Here is a 23144-nt window from a genome sequence, read left to right as displayed (position 1 = left end):
GTGTGACAGAAGTCGGTGAATACGAAATTTGTTAAAGGAACTGATTATTATCCAAAGCTATTCAATAAACATAATACCATTGCGCCAGTTAATGAACTGGCAGGCACAAGTACATTGCTATTATATCAGTGTTTTAAATGTCATTTTGTTCGGTTTGACAGTCCAATGGATATCTTGAGCAAGTCCAACCGGATGTCCTATGTGGCCGCCTGGGGCGCTATGACGCACCTGGCGTTCGAAATGACTTTTGGGGAGACGCAAATCGTGAGCCTTCAGGGTCCTACATACGTTACAAGTAGGTACCTGGACAATCTTAAGCCAATACTTATTAATTATATTCATTTGAAAGAACGTTATCAGAAAAAAAATGCGAACACGTTGATTGTTTCATAGCATACAAAACCGAATGGCTTGTCCCCGTTACGATTCAAGATGCTATGACTGTTAGGCAACATTCAGATATATCGGGTGCGTAGAATGGAACGAAAAGTTAGCTTAACCCATTTATGCCTAGTGGACTTTTCCATCCTTCTAAATTGGATCAATTTATTTCCAAAATTAGGGATGTCAAGTATATTTATTTCTATATTTAGAATATTTCTTACAGAAATTCCTTAAAGCAAACAGCGCAGACTCTGATGAGACGCCGCATCATGCGGCGTCTCATCTGGGTCTACGCTGATTGCCAAGGCCTTTTTTCTAGACGCTAGGTAAAAATGGGTTAATAGTATAAATCGCTGTGATAAAACTTGTCCATGTGACTTCTGTCGAAATGCAAAATCGCCTTTCAATTGATCATCGCTTTGTGTAAACGGGGTTTATTGCATGTGCGTAAAATGTGGCCCCATAATACCCTGGGCAGACAGAACAGGCTTAACGGGGACGACACTTTCCGCTCTTATGATATAGTTTTGTTAACAGGTTCTCGAAAACCAATTCAACCCATTTATGCCTAGCGTCTAGAAAAAAAGGCATTGGCAAACAGCGTAGACCCAGATGAGACGCCGCACGATGCGGCGTCTCATCAGGGTCTGCGCTGTTTGCTTAAAAGGAATTTCTGTAAGAAATATTCGAAATATAGAAATACATATACACGATATCCCTAATTTTGGAAATAAATTGATCCAATTTAGAAGAATGGGAGAGTCCACTAGGCATAAATGGGTTACTGCGGAAAGGGCCATCCCTCATAAGCCTTGCTTACAGTACAGGCTAATCTGTGACGACACTTTTGCACATGCATTAAGCCCGGTTTTTCCAAGGCGAGACTCCTGTATTAAGCGTAAGATTTTTGTTTATCACATGCCTTACCCTGTTTCCATGTAATATAAACATTACGAATATTTTTATCTTACACATGTGTGATATACTTTTTAAGCGTTTTCATTGGCTTATTTTCGTTTGATTGACCAATCGAATTTTGTTATTTTTTGCTGAAATGACGTTGCTACGTCAAATGACGTCACGAAATGTAAACAACATTCGGGATTTATCATTATGTTTGCGTAAATATTTATTTAATTTGCTCATTTAAAAGCATTTGATATAAAAGATCTGACACTCGTTGTCATTTCATACCATATTTTATTAAACTCGTCCAGGAAATTCGTTAGTAAGCTTGCCAAAGGCTCGCTTACAAACAACATTCCTGAACTCGTTAAATAAAATATGGTATGATATGACAACTAGTGCCAGATCCTATATGTGTGCAAACGAATAAGTGATGGGAGGCGATAATCTTCGGACTATTCGCGCAAAAGCGCTGTGCTTCTTAATAGACTGCGGATGATAAAGATAGCAAAAACAAAATTCGTTCGCAAAAATAATTACAGTTCATCGGGTGCGTGATGAATTACAGCAATGTTAAACCACTTAACATGTGGGCGATGATATGCTTTTGCCATAATTACCATAACCGTTAAATTTTCTACATTCTTTTGAACAGTAGCTAAATTGTAAGTCTTATTTCATACGGATGCAGATGGCAAATCTGAATCCTCAAAAGCGAACTTTCGATAAGAAATAATCCCACGATCGGGTGCTAAATGTAGTGATACGTGTACATTGGGTTGTGTCAATGTGTTGCGGTTAAATCGGAATGTTTGGTTTCAGTCTGGAACAAAATCCTGTCCATGGCGGTGATAGGGGTGGGCTACTTCCCCATGTTTGCAGGCCTTGCCCTGGACTCTCTGGTCAGTCTTGCTGTGACCTTCCTGTACGCATGCGTGCTGCTAGCTGTCGACATATACAAGATATTTGAATGCGAGCTCATACCAGTAAGTTGCATTCGCTCTTTAGCCCATTTTTGCCTCGCGTCTAAAAAAAGGCCTTGGCAAACAGCGTAGACCCAAATGAGACGCGCTGTTTGCTTTAAGGAATTTCTGTAAGAAATATTCTAAATATAGAAATAAATATACTAGACATCCCTAATTTTGGAAACGAATTGATTCAATTTAGAAGGATGGGAGAGTCCATTATGCATAAATGGGTTAAACAATGAATTTAATTTACGTTAAAGGTAATGTTTATTGTGGAATACCAAGATCTTCTTGCGTGTATGTTCATAAATATGTTTAATTAACTTTTTCAGTGCTGGAACCAAATTTGAAAGGCCTTTGCAAACAGTTTGGATCCAGATGAGACGCCCCAAAACGTGGCGTCTAATCAGGATCCAAACTTTTTGATATTCTGATAGTATTCTTTGGAAAAAATGAAGAAAGTGCTAATTTTAGAAATTCAGCAGACGACATTTTAGCAGACGACAAATTTCCCAGCATGCAAATGGTTAAGGACCATGAACCATTTAATTACGCGTGTGATCGAGACACAGATTTGAATAAAGTGCAATGTAGTCATATTTCGTTCATGTTTGTTTTCCAGACAGCCCGCCTTATTTTCATTGTTCGAGACCTTCCAAGTCTCGCCTGCTTAGGCTACCTCTGCGTCAGCATACCAGTGTGCATCTTCCACGGTCTGCGCAGTAAGTCATTGCGCATCTTTACGTCATCAGAGAGGGTGTCCTTTCTTGGCGAGGACAAGGATTTAGAGTCAACATCTGAGGCGGAACATGTCCGTGATTTGTTGCGCCCTCCAAAACCGCCACCGTAATTACATTGTTGTTGTTTTTCTGAATTGCTTTCAATTGAATGAGTAACTGCAAAATGGAGGTACTATATTGTAATGCAAACAAAATATGACCTTGCATACTATCGTTGTATTGTTTCTTGTTACAGTTTTATTAAACTTTTTTCGCCACACAAACAGTTGCAATTCTGAAATCTGTGGGTATTTATGAACCCTTTGTTTTACTGATTAAATCTTTGGGTGATTAGAAAGTTTCTGGTTGTCATTAAGAAATTGCACTGCATGGTCAATTTTAGTCACGTATTTTTTTTTAATGCAAGACGAATATTTCCTAAAGTGTGTACTTATAAATGAACGCCTTTACCTTCCAAGACCTGCCGCACGCAACCTGAAAGAGAAGGTGGCCGGGATCGCAAAATCAGTATTTGCGCGTGTCATCTATCAGAACAAACACAGTAAGAGCATTCATTATCATGGTTCTTTCGACTTTTGCTCGCATTTAGTGTCTTTGGTTCGCATCCAACCATTTTGTAGAAAATGGTTATCCGATTGATATGTATATTTTTAGCTCACCTGAGCACAACGTGCTCATGGTGAGCTTTTGGGATCACCTTTTGTCCCTCATTCGTCGTCCGTATTTCGTCGTCAACATTTTGCCTTGTGAAAACTTTAGTGGCCACATATATTGTCTGATCTGCATGAAACTTGATCAGACAATTTTTCCTAAATGATAGCTTGGTCGAGTTCGAAACTGGGTCATGCTGGGTCAAAAACTAGGTCACTAGATCAAAAAAGAAAAACCTTGTGAACACTTTAGAAGTCACATTTGATGTCCAATCTTCATGTAACTTTGTCAATATGTTTGTCTTAATGATATGTTGGTTGAGTTAAAAAAAAGTTCTTTTTCCTTATATTTAGTACAAAAGCTTGTGAACACTCCAGTTTCCTGATTTTCTGGCAGTTTTGTCTGAGCTTTCCTCTTCCTTCCTGCTGGTTTACCTCTTTCAGACATTTTGTGATGCTTTTGTTATATAACTAAGAAATATCTCTGCACATTAATGTAGATTTTTTTTATTTCGATTTTTTTTCTGTAGGTTTAAGCCTTGGAATCCAATGCCAGAAAGGAAGTGTCTCAGAACTTTCTATTTATTGAATTGGCAGTAACTTTTACTCAGGAATTTGAGAGAACTCTTTATTCATCAAATACTAGTATGCTCAAGATACTCTCCCTTGAAGGGTCCACATTTCTGCAAAAATAAACTGGGTTTTACTTTTTAATACAATAATCCACATTATCAAAGATTTGTGTTTTTAAACGGATTTATTGATTTTTTAATTGGAAATATAATTGCAAGGTGAGTCTGAAAATAGTTCATTATTGTTTAAAAACAAGGCTCTCAGGGGGTGGTAGTTTTTTGTATGTCTACAGTTGTTTATAGTGAAACATTGTGAACACTTTTAGTCACATTTTTAGTTCAATCTGAATGGCACTTGCTGAGTGCAAATGTTGCTATCATATCTTGATTTAGTTAACTCAATTAGTTTTAATAAAAGCATCTTCAAGCAAGGTGACAATATTTATGAGCATAATATTTTGTGCTCATGGTGAACTTTTGTGATCACCTTTTGTCAGTTGTCTGTTTTCCGTTGTGCGTCATGAATATTTGCCTTGTTAACACTGTAGCGGCCACATTTATTGTCGGATCTTCATGAAACTTTGTCAGAAGATTTGTCCCAATGATATCTTGGACGGGTTCAAAAATTGTTTAGGTCTGTTGAAAAACATGACCGCCAGGGGGCCATTTGTTGTTCATTCTTCATGAAACTTGGTTAAAACATTTGTTCCATTGATATCTTTGGCTGCAAATAACAGGTCATTTCTTTTTATCTCAGTCGAGCGACTTTGGGCCTTTCAGGCCCTCTTGTTTATTACCAGTGTGGGTCAGTTGTAATGAATACGTTTGAATAATCAATAAATTAAATAAACGTATGTGCTAACTGTCGAAAACTTATATACAAAATATTTTATGAGTAACAATGGGAAGTTATTAAATCGTTCAAGTGATATCTTAGTTGTACATGTAGTCGAGGCAACAATGTTAACATCTGTTTGTATATATGTTGTTTTTTTACTGTTCACAAATTTCCTTGATATGTTTCAGAATACCGCTACTCCACACGTGTTCTATCCGTGACAGTGATGGGAATTATATTGCTGTATTTAGTACGTTCTTAATTCCGTTATTTGTTTTCTTCCTTGGATTCTACTCCATCTTTTTATCCTCGTTCTCGAAATACGGGGCTTAATGCATGTGCGTAATGTGTTATCCCAGATTAGCCTGTTCGGTCGGCACACTCTAATCAGTGATGCCACTTTCCGCTTGTATTATATTTTTCGCTTAAAGGAATTCTTTCCTTAGCAAAATCCAGTTTAGGTTGAAAGTGTCGCCGGTGATTAACCTGTGTGAACCGCACAGGCTAAACTGGCACGACACTTAACACACAAGCATTAACCCATGTATGCCTAGCGTCTAGAAAAAAGGCCTTTGCAAACAGCGTAGACCCAGATGAGACGCCGCATGATGCGGCGTCTCATCAGCGTCTGCGCTGTTTGCTTTTATGAATTGATGTAAGATATATTATAAATATAGAAATAAATGTACAAGTCATCCCTAATTTTGGAAATAAATTGATCCAATTTAGAAGGATGAGGGAGTCCACTAGGGGGAAATGGGTAAATGCTATTTTTTCCAAAACGATGCTCTGTAATAGATACTGTTACTACTCACAGATGCAGATGCCATCGTTTCTGGTCCAGGCTTGGGTCATCCAAGAAACAACAACATGTTTATCCCTTTGCATTCTGGGAAAGTCGTCTGCTAAAATGTCGTCTGCTGAATTTCTAAAATTAGCATTTTCTTCGATTTGTTTCAATGAATACTATCAGAATAGCAAACAGTTTGGATCCTGATGAGACGCCACGTTCTGTGGCGTCTCATCTGGATCCAAACTGTTTGCAAAGGCCTTCAAAATTCGGTTCCAGCACTGAAAGAGTTATTGATTACCGCTGCTACATGCGTTGTAAATTGCGTGAGTCGTTGTTTTATTTAACGATGGGTAGACTATTTATATACGCCTTCTTTTCTCCATAGGCTGTCGTGGAGTTCTTTGTCATGATTCTGCCGCTGTTCACTATTTTGAGCAACGGTTTTAAAGAAACGCTTGACGGAATCGGACGTGAGTTCCAGCTGGGAGAGGACGAGTGGATAACCGAAACTAGGGACGAATTTATATTGTTTGAAGATCTGATCCAGGACGGACGCAGTATGTTTCATTGATTTATTTTGCTGTTGTTGTTTTTTCTTATAAATATCAATTGTAACAGTTAGGTGTTTACTATGTAGCGCAGAGTAGTTTCAGAAAAAAAAAGTATCGTAAAGTCGCAGTGGCGTAGTGGATGAGGTGTCAGCCAATCGAACGTAAAGGCACGGACTAGATTTCCGTTGTTGTAGAAGCGTTCTGTATACATGTATCTCCCTCGAAGACACCAAGTACTGGTTCCAACAAGGAAACGGACTCGAGAGCATTTCTTTTAGCCCACAGCGCACGATTCAATCGAGCCAAAGAAAATTATGTTGAAGCTAAAAATCGACAAAGTATTCAAATTATATCATATATCGTACATTTGGTTTCATTTTCAGTCTGCGTCATCGTATCACTGACCTTTGCAGGAGCGACGGGAGTACTTTCCATTCTGCACATGTTGACGTCATACAGGTTCGCGAGAGTGTCACATATGACATACATTTTTATTTTTGAGCTTCAATTATATGTTTTATTAAAGGGGCCTTTTCACAGATTTTGGCATTTTTTAACTTATTCATTAAATGCTTTATATTGATAAATGTAAACATTGGATCGTAAAAGCTTCAGTAAAAAATCAAGAATAAAATTTAAAAAAGGAAAAGAACATTGCCCGGAGCAGGTTTCGAACCAGTGACCCCTGGAGTCCTGCCAGAGTCCTGAAGTAAAAACGCTTTAGCCTACTGAGCTATTCCGCCGAGTACACATACTTGACGTATTTTATACCTTATATAAACAATCTTCGAAGTTTCACACAATTTAACGACAAAAACAGAACTCTCCAAATTATTCAATCGTTTCGCGTTGCAACGCTTTATAATTTTTAGGTTTTCAAATCGTCAAAAGATGCATATAATGGCTATATTAGACCATGGTAAATGTTCAGTATTACTGTTTCCTCACAAATATCATAACTAAAACGAAAATTTGCGAATCTGAAACAACTTTTTTCAATTTTGTCAATTTACCAAAGCGTGAAAAGATCCCTTTAATGATTTGAAAAAAACACACACCTCGACCTGTGCTTTAAGACACACTCTTTATAAATTTGAATGGGTTGTGGTCATTTCAAACTTGCGATATAAAAAGCTATAACATAATTTTGAAAACTGAGTTGCGTCTAAGATTATTCAACAGCGAACAAATTCAGTGCCTCCAGCGCTTTGATCAAATACATGTATATATACCTTGCTTAACGCGGCATTAAAATCAACGCTGTTTTGTTGTCGCCACGTACCTGAAACTACGCATTCCAGTGTTTTACCACTAATATGAACATGACTTCATTTTCAGGACTAACATGCTATCCCTGTACAAAGGTGATAACACCCATATCCCACACAGATCCGAATTCGCAAATACTGGCCTACTGGTACGGACAATTTACACATCGCGATGAGACGCGTTCTGAGAAAACTTGATTTAATGCATGTGCGTAAATTGTCGTCCCAGATTAGCCTGTGCAGTCTGCACAGGCTAATCAGGGACGACCTTTCCGCTTTTATGGTATTTTTAGTTTAAAGAAAGCCCCTTCTTACCGAAAATATAGTTAAGGCGGAAAGTGTTGTCCCTGATTAGCCTGTGCGACCTGCACAGGTTAATCTGGGACGACACTTTACGTACATGCATTTAACCCAGTTTTCTCAGAACGCGACTCCAATATTTTGCTCAATTAACACATAAACACTATTTTTCAACATCTTGTTCATATTAATTTTGCAATGTAAGTGTTCTACCTTACATTTAACGATTGATAAAGTATAATGTTTTTTTTTATTGAACGATGGGTCTTTAATGTAATTAAGGTTATTTTGGGGGGTTAAATTGAAATGCTTGAATGTTTCATTTGTCCTGTGTATGAAACCCTAATGCTATATACTGACCACCCTGTGTTGAAACCGGTAAATTATTTGGTTGGTAATGTGTCTTTTGTCATGTAATTTATACGAATTGTTCACTGCCTTTAATTAACACCCAGTTGGTGTTTATAAGGAACCTTTTACTGGTGATATAACGGAGTTTTATCAATCTTACAATATTAAAATTTTAAGGGATGTCAGCATCTTTTAAAGTAACATAGATACTCAAAATCAACAAATATTTCGCAAAATATTTCGTAAAATAAAGTTCACGCATACAATCAGTGTTCCTTATAGAAATAGCCAAACTTTTGATGCTAGATGTGATATGGTAATTATGGTTACATATATTAAACGAGATACAAATTGCTCGTTTTTAATATTTTGTTGTACAATATGTTCCATTTTAATTTCCCGCAACGATATCCTTTCATACGACACACGAACACTAACATGGTACGTGAACATGTGTTGAATATTTTGTCCCACTAAAAAAAGAAAAAAAGAGCATATTGCATCTTGTGCACTCTATGTTACCAGACCAGCGTTGAAATATTGGTTATTGCTATAAGGAACATTCACTGTTGTATGTTGTTGTTTTTTCGAAATATTGTACGAAATATTTGTTGATTTTGATTGTTTATTGTGATGTGTATTAACAAAAAATGCTGCTAATTGATGGTAAAGAAAAATGATCATAAGTATTTGCATTGAATACTGTATGAATATTCGCAATTTAAGGGGTACATTTTTGCTGCAGGTACACTCGATTCTCAAGATAAAGCCACTTGTCAATGACTGTTGATTTTACAGAAGATATTAACGCTTATCTGATTGTGCATCATTAATGAAATGCAAATGTGTTAGTTTCTTTTGCAATAGCTTTTGTATTTTATATTTTGGCTTCGTCTTCAATGCGTTTAAACTGAAACTTAATTCAGCACAATACATAATGTATATATACTTTTTACTTTGAGCTATTTACATTCATTAAGAAAAAGAAAAGAACGAACACCATGCAAAAGAGCTCAAATCCGAATAACCATTTATCGTATTGCCGATATCTTTTTCTACATTTTTCTACATTTGTCTACATTTTACTTGCATTCAAAATATTTTTCGTTCACAAAAGCAAACTGTTAAAATCACGAATGTATGTTTGAAAAATAATCAAGATATATTGTACAACTCGACACAAAGATATGAAGTGCATTTCTGTTGTTAGTTGGGCAGCATGAAGTATTCCGGGTTCCAGATTGCCTACATCGGCTGGGGTAAGTGACATATTTTATATAACAGAGAGACGATCAAGATGGCAACGTTCGTGCCGAAACCGGTATTTTTCGCCGTTTTTTACTCTTTATTACTGTTGATTATTTATTAAAATACCTTTCTCCGCATGGACGTCGCCATCTTTACTTCCTTTAATTCATCACGTGATTACCCCCTACATTATACTTGCTGTCACTTAATATTCATGTTAAAGATTTTTATGCCCCCCCCCCTTCGAAGAAGAGGGGCTTTATTGTTTTGCACATGTCGGTCGGTCCGTCGGTCCGTCCACCGAATGGTTTCCGGATGATAACTCAAGAACGCTTACGTCTAGGATCATGAAACATCATAGGTACATTGATCATGACTCGCAGATGACCCCTATTGATTTTCAGGTCACTAGGTCAAAGGTCAAGGTCACGTTGACTCGAACCAGTAAAATGGTTTCCGGATGATAACTCAAGAACGCTTACGCGTAGGATCATGAAACTTTATAGGTACATTGATCATGGCACGCAGATGACCCCTATTGATATTCAGGTCACTAGGTCAAAGGTCAAGGTTACGGTGACTCGACACAGAAAAATGGTTTCCAGATGATAACTCAAGAACGCTTACGCCTAGGATCATGAAACTTCATAGGTAAATTGGTCATGACTCGCAGATGACCTCTATTGGTTTTTAGGTTACTAGTTCAAATGTCAAGGTCACGGTGAGTCGACACAGTAAAATGGTTTCCGGATGATAACTCAAGTACGCTTAAACCTAGGATCATGAAACTTCATAGGTACATTGATAATGACTCGCAGATGACCCCTATTGATTTTCAGGTCACTAGGTCAAAGTTCAAGGTCACGGTGACTCGACACAGTAAAATGGTTTCCGGATGATAACTCAAGAAAGCTTACGCCTAGGATCATGAAACTTCATAGGTACATTGATCAAGACTCGCAGATGACCCCTATTAATTTTCAGGTCACTAGGTCAAAGGTCAAGGTCACAGTGACTCGAAACAGTTAAATGGTTTCCTGATGATAACTCAAGAACGCTTACGCCTAGGATCATGAAACTTCATAGGTACACGGATCATGACTCGCAGATGACCCCTATTGATTTTCAGGTCACTTGGTCAAAAGGTCAAGGTCACGGTGACTCGACACAGTAAATGGTTTCCGGATGATAACTCAAGAAAGCTTATGCCTTGAATCATGAAACATCATAGGTACATTGATCATGACTGGCAGATGACCCCTATTGATTTTCAGGTCACAAGGTCAAAGGTCAAGGTCACAGTGACACAAAAAGTATTCACACAATGGCTGCCACTACAACTGACAGCCCATATGGGGGGCATGCATGTTTTTACAAACTGCCCTCGTTTTTAATACTTATAGTAATTTTATTAAATCTTGTCGATGTGTTGGTCTTAATTCCCTATGACTTTTGAACATTATACCTGAACATTATTATAAATACTATATAACATCCATATTTTGGTTTCATATGTGGAAATCACGCTGTATACATTTAATGTGTAAGTGTAACGAGAATACCATGTTTTCAAATATAGGTATTGATATAAGTGTCACAAAAATTCACTCATATGATTATCAATTATTAGATTTATAATTAAGTTTTATCAGAGAACAAACAATAACTCATCCTTATAAAAATTTACGTGACATGACAAAGACGTTTAAACAGTGAAATGTTTATTTATCGCATGGTGCTCCATATTTCTATCTTATATAACGATTACGGGTTTGTATTAAATATCTGCTAAAAAGCATGTTGAACGTTTTTAGCTCACCTGAGCACAACGTTCTCATGGTGAGCTTTTGTGATCGCTTTTTGTCCGTCGTCCGTTGTGCGATGTGCGTTGTGCGGCGTCAACATTTGCCTTGTTAACTCTCTAGAGGGCACATTTATTGTCCAATGATATTTGGTCAGAAGATTGGTCTCAATGATATCTTGGATGAGTTCGAAAATAGTTACGTTTGCTTGAAAAACATGGCTGCCAAGGGGCGGGGCATTTTTCCTTATATAGCTATATATGGCTATAGTAGAATCTCGTTTACACTCTAGAGGCCACATTAACTGTCCGATCTTCATGAAACTTGGTCAGAAGATTCATCCCGATAATATCTTGGACGAGTTAAAAAAATGATGCCGGTTGGTTGAAAAACATGGCTGCCAGGGGGCGGGGCATATCTCCTTATATGGCTATAGTAAAACCTTGTTAATAACGCAACGCGATTTATTAAAACAAGAGGGCCTGAAAGGCCCAAAGTCGCTCACCTGAGATAACAAGATATTATTGGGACAAATCTTCTGACAAAGTTTCATGAAGATCGGAAAATAAATGTGGCCTCTAGAGTGTTAAGAAGAATTGACGTTGCAACGTCAAGTGACGTCACGCAATTTAAACATGTTTCCGGATTTATCATTTCGTAAATATTTATTTCTCCTTATTCTTCCGATTAATTGCAGGGCTCATTTTGGACCATCGACGCAATTTGACTATATAATGAGTTTTGGTCATGGGTAGAACCAGTACTTTTGGGGAGATTAAAAAACGCCCCATTGTGGGTATCGAACTAGTGACCTCCCGATCGCTTGGTGGATATCATATCCACTGGACCACGGCGATCTAGACCAATTTAAAAGCATTCACAAAAAAGACCTGAAACTCTCATTTCGTACCATGGTTGATTGAACTTGTTCCAAAATGTGCTAAAGAAGCTCGCTAAAGGCTGGTTAACAAACCCAATTCCTGAACTAGTTTAATGAAAATGGTATTAAAAGACGACACGTGTCAGATCCGATCCTGTATATATTGATTTTTATGTATTTATGTATTTATATATTTATGTATTTAGTAATTAATTAATTAATTTATTTATTTATTATTTTGCAGGTTTTATCTTGCATCTAATCTGTTTCTTACTTATCTCTGTGGCTTTGTGCGTGCTGATTATTATCTTGATGGAGGGATACACAGAGTGGTTAATAGGAATTCTGGCAACCACGTGGTAAGAATTGAAACAGTTATTTGTTTAAAGAACACGAAGATTTTCGCCGTGATCTCATATTAACACACAACACTTTGTCTTAACACTTGTTAAAATTTGTGTTCAACTATATTATTTATGCAGATAAACTCACTGTACGGTTGTTTAACCCATTTATGCCTGGTGGACTCTCCCATCCTTCGAAATTGGATCAATTTATTTCCAAAATTAGGGATGACTAGTATATTTATTTCTATATTTAGAATATTTCGTACAGAAATTCCTTTAAGCAAACAGCGCAGATCCTGATGAGACGCCGCATCATGCGGCGTCTCATCTGGGTATATGCAGTTTGCCAAGGCCTTTTTTTCTAGACGCTAGGCATAAATGGGTTAATTTTCAACGTAATTGCAATTGGAGATGATATTTTTAAAAGCCTATTTTAAAACCGTATTTTACATAAGCCCACACAGCATCTGTGTTTGCAGTTAAGCCTTTCCCACATAAGAAACAAAGTGTAAATGGCTTTTGCAAACACCATAAAACCAGAACAGCATGCGAGTTACTCGCAGTCTGTTCGGGTTTTATGCTGTTGAAGCCTTAAAAACATGAATCTAGTAAAAAAGGTCTTAAATTAAATATAACTTTCTACACATAATTGAAAATACGTATCAAAATGGTAAAGGGTTAAGTCGCAATCGGCTTTATTTTGTATTCAGGCCGGCCTGGGTGATGACCATTGTCCTGATGGTGGTACAGAAATTGTCTGCAAAGTTCTTCTTTTTGCAAGACCGCGGTCTGTTATTGGCAATGAACAATCGGTAAATACATTATTTTGTTATGCCTTATCATTGGAATAGTCCAATGTTATCAACACTTTTAATTAACTCAGTTATAAACAGCACTTAACCCATTAATGCCTATTGGACTCTCCCATCCTTCTAAATTGGATCAATTTATTTACAAAATAAGGGATGTCAAGTATATTTGTTTTTATATTTAGAATATTTCTTACAGAAATTCCTTTAAGCAAAGAGCGCCGACCCTGATGAGACATCATGCGGCGTCTCATCTGGATCTACGCTGTTTGCCAATGCCCTTTTTTTCTAGACGCTAGGCGTAAATGGGTTTATATTTTATTGCACGTTGTTCAGCTTTTTGAAATCCATGTTCTTCAAACAGCCGGACTAAAAATAACATTGCAAACGCTTACTATTCTTTTTTTTTCTACCCAATTTTCTTTTACACACATGCACCTTCAATTGCTCTTAGGACACGCTCTATTCCATGTTCTGGCTTTGTTTTTTCATCTACGCCATTCGAATATAGCGTTGCATGCACGATATGGCCATCATGGATGTTTTGTCTAATACATTTTCTTTTTAGCTCACCTGAGCACAACGTGCTCATGGTGAGCTATTGTGATCGCCTTTTGTCCGTCGTCCGTCGTGCGTCGTGCGTTGTGCGTCAATCGTCAACATTTGCCTTGTGAACACTCTAGAGGCCACATTTATTGTCAGATCTTCATGAAACTTGGTCAGAACATTTGTCCCAATGATGCCTCGACCGAGTTCGAAACTGGGTCATGCTGGATCAAAAACTAGGTCACTATGTCAAAAAAAAGAAAAACCTTGTGAACGCTGTAGAAGTCACATTTGATGCCCAATCTTCAAGTCACTTTGTCAAAATGTTTGTCTTAATGATATGTTGGTTGAGTTCAAAAATGGTTTCGGTCCATTGAAAAACATGGCCGCCAGGGGGCGGGGCAGTATTTCTTATATGGCTGTAGAGAAATATATATAGAAAACATGTGAACACTCAAGAAGTCATATTTTTAGCTCACCTGAGCACAACGTGCTCATGGTGAGCTTTTGTGATCGCTTTTTGTCCGTCGTGCGTCGTCCGTCGTGCGTCGTCCGTCGTCAACATTTTGGCTTGTGAACACTCTAGAGGCCACATTTATTGTCTGATCTTCATGAAATTTGGTCAGAACATTTGTCGTATTGATTCCTCGACTGAGGTCGAAACTGGGTCATGCTGGGTTAAAAACTAGGTCACTAGGTCAAAAAAAGAAAAACCTTGTGAACACTGTAGGAGTCACATAAGATGCCCAATATTCATGTAACTTTGTCAAAATGTTTGTCTAAATGATATGTTGATTGAGTTCAAAAATGGTTCCAGTCCGTTGAAAAACATGGCCGCCAGGGGGCGGGGCAGTATTCCTTATATGGCTATATAGAAACCTTGTGAACACTCTAGAAGTCACAATTTTTGCCCAATCATCATGCAACTTGGTCAAAACATTGGTTTTATTGATATCTCGGACGAGTTCGAAAATGGTTTAGATCAGTGAAAAAACATGGCCGCCAGGGGGCGGGGCAGTTTTCCTAATATGACTATAGTTAAACATTGTTAACACTCTAGAGGCCACATTTATTTTCCAATCTTCATGAAATTTGGTCGGAAGATTGGTCTCAATGATTTCATGGATGAGTTCGAAAATGGTTACGTTTGCTTGAAAAACATGGCTGCCAAGGGGCGGGGCATTTTTCCTTATATGGCTATATATGGCTATAGTAAAACCTTGTGTACACTCTAGAGGCCACATTTATTGTCCAATTTTCATGAAATTTGATCAGAAGATTGGTCTCAATGATATCTTGGATAAATCCGAAAATTGTTACGTTTGCTTGAAAAATATGGCTGCCAAGGGGCGGGGCATTTTTCCTAATATGGCTATATATGGCTAGAGTAAAATCTTGTTAACACTTTAGAGGCCACATTTATTGTCCAATCTTCATGAAACTTGGTCAGACGATTCATCCCAATAATATTTTGGACGAGTTCAAAAACGATGCTGGTTGGTTGAAAAACGTGGCTGGGGGCGGGGCATTTTTCCTTATATGGCTAAAGTAAAACCTTGTTAACACTCTAGAGGCCACATTTATTTTCCGATCTTCATGAAACTTGGTCAGATTTGTCCTAATGATATTTTGGATGAGATCGAAAATGGTTTCGGTTGCTTAAATAACATGGCCACCAGGGGGTTGGGCACTTTTCCTAATATGGCTATATATCATGCTTTAGTAAAACCTTGTTAACACTCTAGAGGCCACATTTATTGTCCGATCATCATGAAACTTGGTCAGATGATTTGTCCCAATGATATCTTGGATGAGTTAAAAAATGGTTGCGGTTGGTGGAAAAACATTGCCGCCAAGGGGGCGTGGCATTTTTCGTTATATAGCTATAGTTAAACCTTGTTAACACTCTAGGAGCCATATTTATTGTACGATCATCATGAAACTTTGTCAGAAGATTTGTCCCAATGATATTTTGGACAATTTCAAAAGTGGTTCCAGTTGCTTGAAAAACATGGCCACCAGTGGGCGGGGCATTTTCCATATATGGACTTATGAATCTTCATAAAACTTTGTCAGTATATTTGTTTAAATGATATCTTGGATGTGTATGAAAATGGTTCTGGTCTGTTGAAAAACGTAGCTGCCAGGGTGTTCACTAGTCATGAAAGTTGGTAAGAATATATTGTTCTAATGACATCTTGGGCTGCACAGAACAGGTCAGTTCCTTTGAATCTCAGGTGAGCGACTTTTGGCCTTTCAGGCCCTCTTGTTGGTCAAATCTTCACGACATTTGGTCAGAACATTTGCTTCCTGGATACGTCGGTTGAGTTCGAAAATAGTTTGGATTGGTAAAAAAACATGGCCGCCAGGGGGCCAGGGGGGGGGGTATTTTTCCGTATGTTTATATAGTAAAAAAAAGCTTGTGAACACTCTAGAAGTCACATTCTTAGCTTACCTGAGCTGTGCTCATGGTGAGCTTTTGTGATCGCCTTTTGTCCGTCGTCCTTCGTGCGTCGTTCGTTGTGCGTCGTGCGGCGTCAACATTTGCCTTGTGAACACTCCAGAGGCCACATTTATTGTTCGATCTTCATGAAACTTGGTCAGAACATTTGACCCATTGATACCTCGACTGAGTTCGAAACTGGGCCATGCTGGGTCAAAAATTAGGTCACTAGGTAAAAAAAAAGAAAAACCTTGTGAACACTGTAGAAGTCACATTTAATGCCCAATCTTCATGTAACTGTGTCAAAATGTTTGTCTTAATGATATGTTGCTTGAGTTGAAAAATGGTTCCGGTCCGTTGAAAAATATGGCTGCCAGGGGGCGGGGCAGTATTCCTTATATGGCTTTATTGAAACCTTGTGAACACTCTAGAAGTCACAATTTTGCCCAATCATCATCAAACATGGTCAAAACATTGGTTTCAATGATATCTCGGACGATTTCGAAAATGGTCTAGATCGGTAAAACAACATGGCCGCCAGGGGGTGGGGCAGTTTTCTCTATATGTATATAGTAAAAACATGTGAACACTCTAGAAGTCACATTTGTGATTCAATAATCATGAAATTTGGTCAGAATATGTGTTTTCTTGATACGACGGTTGAGTTCAAAAATGGTATGGATCGGTAAAAAAACATGGCCGCAAGGGGGGGGGTCATTTTCCTTATAATTATATAGTAAAAAAAAGCTTGTGAACACTCTAGAAGTCACATTTTTGACCTAATCATCATGAAATTTTGTCTAAAGATCGATTTTATAGATATCTCGGACGAGTTCAAAAATGGTCATGATGGATGGAAAAACATGGCCGCCAGAGCATGGGGAAGTTTTCTCCATATGTATATAGTGAAAACATGTGAACAGTCAGTTAAAGAAAGATAACCAGTACATACTTTCTAATACCAGTAGTTAACTCCCTTGTTAAAACCTTGTTAACACTCTAGAGGCCACATTTGTTGTCCAATCTTCATAAAATTTGGTCAGAATATTGGTCTCAATGATATCTTAGATGAATTCAAAAATGGTTACGTTTGCTTGAAAAACATGGCTGTCAAGGGGCGGGACATTTCCGTATATGGCTATATATGGCTATAGTAAAACCTGTTAACACTTTGGAGGCCACATTTATTGTCCTATCTTTATGAAACTTGGTCAGAAGATTCATCCAAATAATATCTTGGAAGAGTTCAAAAATGATGCTGGTTGGTTGAAAAACGTGGCCACCAGGGGGCAGGGCATTTTCCCTTATATGGCTATAGCAAAACCTTGTTAACACTCTAGAGGCCACATTTATTTTCCGATCTTCATGAAACTTGGTCAGAAGATTTGTCCCAATGATATCTTGGATGAGTTTGAAAATAGTTACCTTTGCTTGAAAAACATGGCTTTCAAGGGGTGGGGCATTTTTCCTTATATGGCTATATATGGCTTTAGTAAAATCTTGTAAACACTCTAGAGGCCACATTTATTGTCCACTCTTCATGAAACTTGGTCAGAAGATTATCCCAATAATATCTTAGAAGTGTTAAAATATGATGCCCTTTGGTTGAAAAACATGGCCGCCAGGGGGCGGGGCATTTTTTCTTAAATGGCTATAGTAAAACCTTGTTAACACTGTAGAGGCCACATTTATTGTCCAATCTTCATGAAATTTGGTCAGAAGATTGGTCTGAATGATATCTTGGATGAGTTCGAAAATAATTATGTTTGCTTGAAAAACATGGCTTCCAAGGGGCGGTCTTCATGAAACTTGGTCAGAAGATTTTCCCAATAATATCTTGTTATCTCAGGTGAGCGACTTTCAGCCTTTCAGGCCCTCTTGATTTATATAACACATGTGTAATACAACATTTTAAGCGTTTTCATTGGCTTAGTTTTCGTTTATTGACCAATCGCATTTTGTTATTTTGCTGAAAAGACGTTCAACGTCAAATGACGTCACAAAATGTAAATACAATTCGTGATTTATCATTATGTTTGCGTAACTATTTATTTAATTTGCTCATTTAAAAGCATGTGATAAAAAAGATGTGACACTCGTTGTCATATCATACCATATTTTATTAAACTCGTCCAAGAAATGTGTTAGTAAGCTCGCCAAAGGCTCGCTTACTAATAAAATTCCTGAACTCGTTTAATAAAATATGGTATGATATGACAACTCGTGTCAGATCCTATATTTATGGCTATATATGGCTGTATTAAAACATTGTTTACACTCTAAAGGCCACATTTATTGTCCGATCTTCATTAAAATTCGTCAAACGATTTGCCCCAATGATATTTTTGACGAATTCGAAAATGGTTCCGGTTGGTTGAAAAACATGACCACCAGGGGGCTGAGCATTTTTCCTTATATGGCTATTGTAAAGACCTGTAAACACTATCGGTCACATTTATAGTCAAATCTGCATGAAATTTGGTCAGAACATTTGTACTAATCATTTCTTGGATTAGGTTAAAATGGTTCTGGTTTGTTGAAAAACAGGGGGCGGGCCATTGTCCTTATGTGGCTTTATATGGATATAGTAAAACCTTGTTAGCACTCTAGAGATCATATCTATGGTCCGATCTTCATGAGACTTGGTCAAAGATTGACCCAATGATATCTTGGGCAAGTTCGAAAATAGTTCCGTTTGGTTGAAAAACACGGCCACGGTGGTGGGTCATTTTTCCTTATATGGCTATAGTAAAAAGTTGTTAACACTCTGAAAGTCACATTTATAGTCCAATCTTCATAAAACTTGGTCAGAACATTTGTTCTTATGATATCTTGAATAAGTTCGAAATGGTTCTGGTCTGTTGAAAAACATTGACGCCAGGTGGCGGGGCATATGTCCTTATATGGCTATAGTAAAACCTTGTTAACTCTTTAAAGGCCACATTTATTTTCCGATCATCATGAAACATGGTAAGAAGATTTGTCCGAATGCTATCCTGGACGAGTTTGAAAATGGTTCAGGTTGCTTGAAAAATATGGCCGCCAGGGGGCGGGGCATTTTTATTTAAAAAATTATATATTGCTGTTGTAAAACCCTGTTTACACTGTAGAGACCACATTAATAGCTCTTTATAAGTTACATTATATTTCACTCTTCATGAAACTTGGTCAGAATATTTGTTCTATTGATATGATGGGCTGCACAAAACAGGTCGATTCCTTGGTATCTCAGGTGAGCGACTTTGGGTCTTTCAAACCCGCTTGTTTTAAAATACACCATGTTGACTTTAATTTGTGTTGCATGTGCTGTATTTCAGTTTTTGCGTTTGATATATAAATAAACTTACCGAAAATATAATTTCAGATGCTCTACCATGTTCTTTTTTACCTTAACCCATTTATGCCTATTGTCTAGAATAAAGGCCTTGGCAAACAGCGTAGACCCAGATGAGACGCCGCATGATGCGGCGTCTCATCTGGGTCTGCGCTGTTTGCTTAAAGGAATTTCTGTAATTTATATTCTAAATATAGAAATAAATATACTAGACATCCCTAATTTTGGAAATAAATTGATCCAATCTAGAAGGATGGGATAGTCCACTAGTCATAAATGGGTTAAATTACTTTCAGACGCGCCTTGTTCAGCTTTTCGTTTTTCCTGTTCTTCTACAACATCTTCCTCGGTTTCCTGTCGTGCCTCATGCGCATTATCAAGTCCATCGTTATTGGCACCATCTTCCTTTCTCGTCTCGACAACAGCGCTCTTCCCAGGAGATTCCAGATGATGGATCCAGGTCTGTGTGTTAACATATAAGTTCTTACCCAGATGTAAGTTTGCTCAAATTTAAATTTCTGAATGAATTTCGCTTTATCAATTCTCGTTCAATGGTATAAGTAAATCCTAGCATTACCGATATAAAATATGGTATATTGTATTGATATTATGTTCAAATTCATTGCAGTTTGCCTTGTTAGATTTGTGCCTCTCTTATTAACTTTCAAGATATATAACATAGCATACAGGAGTTAGGTAATTTCATGCATATGTTTTTACAGAAAACATAATTTGAATGACTCAGTGTTTGTTTTTGCTAATACATTTTTTACAGGATTCGCTGCATATGTTGGCTTCTTGCACATGGAATGCTCCCATACCCATCCGGTTTTGCTTATGTTCGTACGGATATTAATGGCGGGAAAGAAGAAACGGGATGAGGCCGTTAACGACCCAGAGAAACCAGGTTTTGTAGCATTTGGTTCTTTCTGTGCATGATAAGTGTTTTGTTTTTCTCACGTCTTACGAAACTATAGGCTGTTTTTTTATACAACCCCGACTGTATTTCCGGTACTTAAAGGGGCCTTTTCACAGATTTTGGCATGTGTTGAAGTTTGTCATTAAATGTTTTAAATTGATAAATGTAAACATTGGATCTAAAAAGCTTCAGTAAAAAATCAAGAACAAAATTTAGAAAAAAGAAAAAAGTAACCCCTAACAGGGCTTGAACCACTGACCCCTGGTTTCCTGGAGTAAAAGTCTACCACTTAGACCACTCGGCCATCCGTGCTCATACAATTAAGGATGTATTTTATGCTTTATATTAGCAGTCCTCGTAGTTTCACAAAATATTACGACAGCACAAGAACTCTCCAAATTATTCAATCGTTTCTCGTTGCAACGCTTTATAATGTTCAGATTTGTAAATCGCCAAAAGATGCATAGAATCGCTATTTTAGAGCATTGTTAATGTTAAGTATTACTGTTTCCTCACAAATATCATAACTAAAACTAAAATTTGCGAATCTGATACAATTTTTTATAATTTTGTCAATTTACCAAAACGTGAAAAGGCCCCTTTAAATATACAGCGATGAAAGCTTTATTTACGCTTTGGAAAATATATATTATGATGCAACTGTATTTATATCAAACTTAATTGTGAATAAAAATACTCCTTTGATTTTTCAATATGAAACCTTCAAGTTTGGAGAAATGTTTGTTAATAATACATAGTATCGTCGCGTACATTGTAGAAATTACCGAAGAGAAGGCACGTGCATTTGTTCGAGCTAGAATCCGATGGCAAACTGCTTATTCGATATTGAAGAATCCGGCTCTCAGAGCCACACGGAAATGCCACTTGGACCATGTGAAAGAACTGCAAGAACGCCTATCAAAGATGTACCATCTTGACAAGAACCAAACAAGCGAAGTCATGAAAGAAATGCAGAGATCTGGAGTCGACATTAATGACGTTAATGAAAGTCTTCAGGCAGAAGGTAAACCTTCTTCTGCCGACAACTTGGTCAAAGCGTTAAAGATGAATAATTTCTTGCAGAAAATGAGAAGAGACAAGGGTTTAGGACTAGGAGTATTCGCTTCCCGTCCACCAAGTGAAGAAATAACTGAGATGACGTTTATTTCCCCTCAAACTGATCGTAAGGGTGCATCAAATGACGATCTAACAACGTATAAGCAATGGAAATCAGCGGCATTTACAGCCTTGGAGATGGACCATGAAAAAAAAATGAAGCCGATAAAGATGTCTGACATTAAAACAAATGTCTAACGTGAATAAAAAAGAAAAACGCGCTGTCTTATACATACACTTAGAACGACAATTTAAAAAGGGAATGCGCCAAATGTATACTGCGTGGATATTTAACAGTTTTACTCCGAAAACGCTTGTATGCGGATATTGTGATGTTCCCTACCTCTTATATGTACATTACGGACACTGTTTTATCTATGAAAAATTTACATAAAATTAACGTGTATTTATAGAAGACGAAGTCGTATAAGTGTTATTATTATGTGTTATGCTAAAACTATATATACGAAATACAAAACAAAATAGACGCAAAGTAGAAAACAATCGGATGTATTACTTTATCACGATTTTCTTATTATGGGCATACATTTTCGGATTTGTGGAAATATCGTTGTACATTTTCGATTTTGTTGTTATTTAAGTTTACTGGTTTGCATTTATTTTCTTCAATTACATGTTTCTATTTTCAAATATTTGTTTTGTTTGGTTTAAGCCCCAGAATTTTGCAATTTCAATTGTGTCGGTTTAGTTAAACATTTTTATATATTGAGAGTTTTGCTAATGTTAAAAATTTCATTAAGACGATTGTTCGTTCATCTTTTTTTGCATCTTGATTCATGAAAGTGCGCCAAAATAATATTATTTTTAGAACTCTTTTTAATCTGAAATATTTAAACTTTGTATCCATTGCATCGGTCGTACAGTATTTATGAAAACTGGATTCCTGAACGTATTGTATTACATTGAATTTTATAAAGTATGTCAACCCTGAGGGTTTACCACGGGGTCATGATTTGAACATTGTATTAGAGAACAACTACATGTTTATATGATGTTACATACAAACTATTAAATTTTCTGAAATTGTTTTCAAGGAAGTATATGTTTAAAGTTATCTGCTACACATGTCGATGATAATCATGAGACCAATGACGCGTGGCTCTCACTAGACCATGTGCATAGGTATATCGCCCTATTGGCGCAAAAAAGGTACCATGTGCTTCCTAATTTCAATGTCACAAGGTACCTTTTTGCACCAAGGCGGCGATATACAACGGACGCCGACATTAACGCCGCAGCTTGCAGTAAGACTATCCGTTTGAGAACCTAGTGCTTCAAGTAATGTTTTCAGTTCATCAATTTATTTAGATTAACGTATTTTGTATATCAAATTGTTTGATACTCAAAGCGAGATTATT

At 37.3% G+C, this 23144-nt stretch overlaps 1 protein-coding gene across 1 annotated transcript; it reads left to right on the top strand.

The window, feature by feature from the left end:
- The first annotated feature begins 165 nt into the window (after positions 1-165).
- LOC127835705 (stimulated by retinoic acid gene 6 protein-like) lies at positions 166-21963 on the top strand. The gene is made up of 14 exons (XM_052362142.1): positions 166-295; positions 2113-2276; positions 2881-3104; positions 3457-3539; positions 5247-5308; positions 6237-6408; positions 6786-6861; positions 7741-7819; positions 9532-9580; positions 12496-12610; positions 13309-13410; positions 20027-20190; positions 20506-20637; positions 21428-21963. Exons 1-14 carry the CDS (start codon positions 166-168, stop codon positions 21961-21963), a joined length of 2088 nt encoding a protein of 695 aa, XP_052218102.1.
- Positions 21964-23144: the final 1181 nt, after the last annotated feature.

Source organism: Dreissena polymorpha, chromosome 6 (assembly GCF_020536995.1).
Source record: "Dreissena polymorpha isolate Duluth1 chromosome 6, UMN_Dpol_1.0, whole genome shotgun sequence".
NCBI lineage: Eukaryota > Metazoa > Mollusca > Bivalvia > Myida > Dreissenidae > Dreissena > Dreissena polymorpha.
Note: the sequence above shows the minus strand (reverse complement) of the source record. Positions and strands in the feature narration are given on the sequence as shown.